We start from the raw sequence: 5500 nt of genomic DNA, 5'->3' as shown, positions 1-5500 counted from the left end.
AGAGGCAGGCGGATCTCTGTGAGTTCGAGACCGACCTGGTCTATAGAGCTAGTTCCAGAACAGCCAGGGATACACAGAGAAACCCTGTCTCAAAAACAAAACAGATCACCTATGGTATTTTTCAAGCACTGGCTTGAAAGCCACTTTACCTTATCCACTGCCCTCTGGCCCACAGGAACATCCAATGGATAACTAAAACAAGATGAAGTCAAACTTGGCACTGTGTGTCTGTACTCCTAGAAGGCTGAGGCAGGATGATGGCTGAAAGTCTGACCCCAGCCTAGGTTTCACAGCAATGCCTTGTCGCAAATGACTAAATAAGGGTGGAAACTCTAGGAACTTCCACCATCTGTGCTTGTCTCCTTTGCTACCTTAATCTCCAGGTCAGATCCTGCTGAACTCTGCACGTAGACACATTAGTCATTTAAAGATTGTTTGTCTGGACTCCCAGGACAGGAGCAACTTACCCCAGCCCCTCTCCTCCCCAGTCAAGGCTAAAGACGCCGAGATAAGAGTAACTAAGACGTTTTCAAGATCATAGCCACGTCACTGCCTTGTGACCGACCGCACGTGTATCCACCTCGTTTCTCCATGTCCTATTCCAGATCACAGGAAAGGCACAGGGAAGTCTCGAGCCATCCCTAGTCTAGGACCCTCGACTTCCCCCTTGTTTAAGGTAGAAAGACATTGACTGCTGGGTTAAGGGAATGTCTATTTACCGTATTCCCATTTTCCTGGGTTTCTGGATTAGATCTTTTTACTTGTTCCCTAGGCTCCATTCTGAGTGGCTGCGTGAGCAATCATCTTAGATTTGGTAACTAACGCTGGCCTCAGTCTTTCTTCCCACAGAGCACTAGAGAGCTCTGAGCCACACCATAAAATGGTGGTCTGACCGGAGGTGTGGTCGCTGCAATTCTCATCCCAGCAGCAATTCCAGGAGGAATGGGGAGATCCGGTCACAGGTCCTTGACAAGCAAGTGATGTCCAGGGGCTGGAGAGATGGCTCAGTGATTAAGAGCACTGATTGCTCTTCCAGAGGACCCAGGTTCAATTCCCAGCTCCCACATGGCAGCTCACAACTGTCTGAAGATCCAGTTGCAGGGGATCTGACACTTCACACCCATGCAGATAAAACAAAGTTAATAAACCATTATAAAAATTTTTTTAAATTGTTAAAAAAAAAAAAAGTGATGTCCAGATCCTCCTCCGCCTCAGCACAAAGGATGGGGAAGCTTGTTTGTTTGCATTCAGCCTTTTGATGTTGGTTATTCTGTCCAATATCAAATGGAGTGGTTAGCCTCTCCGAGTGGGGGAACCTCAGAGGCAGCAAGATAAGTCTGATCTTGCTAGCCCAACTGACTGTCCAAATCCAAAACTGAGAAGCCCACTTCTATGTAGCACCAAAAGAAATCAGAGTTCACAGAGCCAACCCCCTGCAAGGAGGCCCCATCTCCCTGAGACTTGGGCCGATGTGCCAGGTACAACTGAACCATATTCAGTCAGGTCCCCTCCAGGTCACATAAAGTCCAAAGCTTTGGAGATGGCTTCAGAAAGAGGAGAGAGGCCCAGTCTGCTGGCCCAGGGTCCCAGAGGGATGAGGAGTTCTTTAACAGACATGGGTCGAGGCCAGACACTAGCCCTTAACATCCCCGGTCTCTGTTTCCCATCTGCGAGGGGAGGGCACAGGCAGGATTAAACGGCTAGAGCATGAGTGGACCAAGCACAAATGGCAGGAGCTGTCCCCTCCGCTTTCCCATCTGTAAAAAGGTTTAATAATAACCCCTTTTGGGTTACCATGAGGCCGAAATGACAGTGTGCCTGTAAGGAGCTTTGAGAACTGCCCTGGGACGTTAATTACTGGCATCATGACTCCCTGACCCATACTTACCAGATTCCTCTCCAACAGGGTGTCAGGAAAGTGGGCTTCTCTCTTTTTACTGCCATGGAAAGCGACCATTTCTTCCAGGGGACCTGCCTGACCTTGCCTCCCAGCCCTAGGTGTGTGAGGAGGGCAGAGCGCTGAGAGCAAGTGGCTGTCACGTGGCCTCTCACCGGCTCCTTCCTCCTCTTCAGAACTCTGTCTGATCTACTCTGCAAGTGGCCCACACACATCTGAGTTTCCCCGGGGAAGAAAGATCCAACTTGTGGTCTCCCCACGTAGCTTGGGCTTCTCAGAGCATGGCCCCTAGTTTCCGACACATTGTGACATATCTTAGCATGAGCATTGCAAGAGGCTCCATTGGAAGCTGAAAGGTTCCTAAGATGTATTTCAGAATTCCCAGGGCATCATTTCTGCTGCGTTTCATTCAACAACAAATCATTAAGATTGACTCAGCTTCAGGAGGACCACGCATGAAGGAGCTGCTGTCTGATCTCCACACGTATGCCATAGCATAGCCTCACTCTCGCACGTACACACACATGCATGCAGACACGTGCCCACACAGAGAAATATGCACAGTGTCAAATTCGTTACTAATCTGTAGTTTACTCAGCAGTAAATTGCAGAAAACTTGTCTGACTTCAATCACTTTACATAACAAGTCTGCTGTAGGTAGTTTGGGGTTGGGTTGAGGGCCCAGGGAATGTCCTTTTCTTGTGTTTTTTCTTTAAACCCACAGCACACCATCCCCTACACTATGCTTGTGATTCCTGGTCACAACATGGCTGCTATGCCTCCAGGGCTCAGTGTCCATACTCTAGGTGGGTGACAGAGTGAGTGAAGATGAGACCGGAAGAGCTTTGTCCTCCAGAACCTTTGCCTTGTTAACACGGCAGTCGTGACCCTGTGTACAGGGCTTTGCCTACATCTTTTGGGGCTCAGCAAAGTAATATGGTTGCTCCTAGCTGGGTATGCTGACACCTTGGCTTTTTTTAATGAAAAGAAGAGATGGATAATAATTATAACAACACAAAAGCGATGCTCTCCTGGCTGTTTTGTTGCTTCCCCAGGAAACTCGGATGTGTGGGGGTCTCCTGCAGCGTAGATCAGACAGAGTTCTGAAGAGGAGGGAGGAGCCGGTGAGAGACCATGTGACAGCTCTGTCCTCTCTGCTCACCTAGGGCCGGGACAGGCCCCATCTGGAACAAATGGTCTCTTCTCATGGTAATAAAAAGAGAGAAGCCCACTTTCTTGACACCCTGCTGGTCACAAACACCATGACGAACTGCACGTGGGGAAAAGAGTTTATGGTGCTTACACTTGTGCTCTGTGGTCCAGCACTGAAATCAGGACAGGAACTCAAACAGGGCTGGATCCTGGAGGCAGGAACAGATACAGAGGCCATGCTTACTGCCTCCCTCCACATGCCTCCCTCCCCACGACTTGCTCAGCCTGCTTTCTTATAGAACTCTAGACTACCAGCCCAGGAATGGCCTGCCCACAATGGGTTTGGCCCTCCCCATCAATCACTAAGAAAATAGGCTTGCCCACAGCTGGATCTTTTTCTCAGTCAAGGTTCCCTCCTCTCAGATGACTACGGTTTGTGTCAAATTGGCATAAATCTAGCAGCACACTGATGGTTCTGTGTGAGCTTCAGCCACACAACTAGCACCAAGTGCAAAGCACGCTGAGCGAGCCCCTTGAGGGATGGTAGCCTGCAACTGCCCGAGACCCCCACTTCCATTTCCAGCCTACCTACAGAACCATGAGAGATATAAATGTATGTTTTCACCTAGCATGTCTTAGAATGGTTCATTCTACAGCAACAGGTAGTTAGGAGGCCATCTGAGTCACTGAACCAAACTTGAACTGACCATCAAGACGTCTAATGCTCAGGTGCCAGTTTAGTTAAATCATCACAGATCGGGCCTGGTGTAACTTCCGAATGCTTGTATGACTGGCACAAAATCCAGTAGCTGTCAAAACCTTTCAAGAATAGTAAATTAAAAGATAAAATTGGACGGAGGTAAGGAAGAGTGAACTCTGGGGCCTGGTGTTTATAGGCTGGAAAGCTGGTGAACCATGTGCTCAACTATTACCTGATTGCCATAGGATGCAGGATATATAGCAGCTTAGGTTACAGTTTTAGGGGAAATGGCAAAACATAAGAATTCTTGCCTTGAGCGGGCTCCTAAGAGGTTTTAGCAGAGTTCAACAGGGAGAGAGTGAACTCAGAACTGAGCTAGCCAACTTGAAAGTGGGTAGGATAATGAAGCTTTCTGAAAAGGAGAACCCGGCCCCAGGCCTGGAATCTGACAAGGAGCCCTTAATGAAACTCAGGGCTGGCTAGGCCAGCGCTGCTCCCTGAGCCACTCTTGGGACCACTCACCCTTTAGTCCCAAATGTTAAGGGCTGTGCTGTGTTCTGAGATTATATCCTCCCTTCTCTGTTGAAACTGGGGAGGGAGGTGAAATGATTGTAGTTGTAGGTGGTATTTGTCTTTTTGTGGTTTGGGGTTTTTGTGTGTGTGTGTTTTGTTTTGTTGTTTTGAGGCAGGGTTTTACTATGTAGACCAGGTTGGCCTCAAACTCTGGAGACTGCTGCCTCTGCTGCCTGCCCCTGCCCACTGTCCTTGCCTCTGCCCCTGCCCATGTCCCTGCCTCTGCCTCTGCCCCTGCTTCTGTCCCCTGCCCCTGCCCCTGCCCCATGCCTCTGCCCATGCCCTTGACTCTGCCCCCTGCCCCTGCCTCTGTCCCCTCCCCCCGTCCCTGCCTCTGTCTCTGCCCCTGCCCTGCCTCTGCCCCCTGGCCTTGCCTCCTGAGTGCTGGGATTAAAGGTTTTACTACCATGCCCAACCTGCCTTTTAAAATACTTTTCTTAGCAAAATAAAATGTTATCAGCATACCCCAATTCCCCAAATCTCATTTTGTGAACTCCCAAAGAGTAGACCCTTTGACCTCAGGAGAGTCGGAGAGCAGAGGTGTCGGAAACCAGAACACTTCCTGTCTCCAGCCCTTTAACTGTTCCACCCAGGGCACAGAGCGTCACTGAGTCATCACGATGTTGTCCACAAATGAACAAACAAAAGTTTATTTAGTACAAAAATTTAAAAAAAAAATAGAGAGCCCTGTGGGCTCAGGAGACACACGGCAGGGTGTGGAGCGCTCTGCTTCAGGGCCGGGCTGGGGACCCCTGGAAAAAGTCGTTGCACATGATGGTGACCAGGGCCAGAAACACGGCGTACTCCTGGAAGTCCACCTGCTGGTCGCTGTCCTCATCAAGGTCGCCCATCAGCTTCTTTAGTCCCTCCTCATCCACCTTCTCCTGAAAGTGGCAGGGAGTGGAGTTATCAACCAGCTCCTGCCTGACCCACAGCCAAAACCTCCCCTCTACATTAGTATCCAGCGTCCCCCCCCCACTGGGCAGCCAGGTGCACAGTGGCAGGAGACCCCATGAGGTACCAAGAAGGCCCAGTGAGAAAGGACAGATAGACTATGATGTAATAGTCTCCGCATTGCCAAGTGGTGGTGGCGCATGCCTTTAATCCCAGCACTCAGGAGGCAGAGGCAGGTGGATCTCTGTGAGTTCGAGGCCAGCCTGGTCTACAAGAGCTAGTTC

General features: G+C 49.9%; 1 protein-coding gene across 1 annotated transcript in view; it reads right to left on the bottom strand.

Annotated features, from left to right (window-relative positions):
- Positions 1-5053: 5053 nt before the first annotated feature.
- Positions 5054-5500, bottom strand: part of S100a2 (S100 calcium binding protein A2) — a 28527-nt gene continuing 28080 nt past the window's right edge. The window contains exon 3 of the mRNA XM_013353763.2: positions 5054-5206. Coding sequence (XP_013209217.1) covers positions 5054-5206 — 153 coding nt within the window. The remainder of the gene's footprint in view (positions 5207-5500) is intronic.

This window comes from Microtus ochrogaster, unplaced genomic scaffold (genome assembly GCF_000317375.1).
Source record: "Microtus ochrogaster isolate Prairie Vole_2 unplaced genomic scaffold, MicOch1.0 UNK16, whole genome shotgun sequence".
In the NCBI taxonomy this organism is placed as follows: Eukaryota; Metazoa; Chordata; class Mammalia; order Rodentia; family Cricetidae; genus Microtus; species Microtus ochrogaster.
The sequence above is the reverse complement of the archived record's forward strand: the minus strand, read 5'-3'. Positions and strand labels throughout refer to the sequence as shown.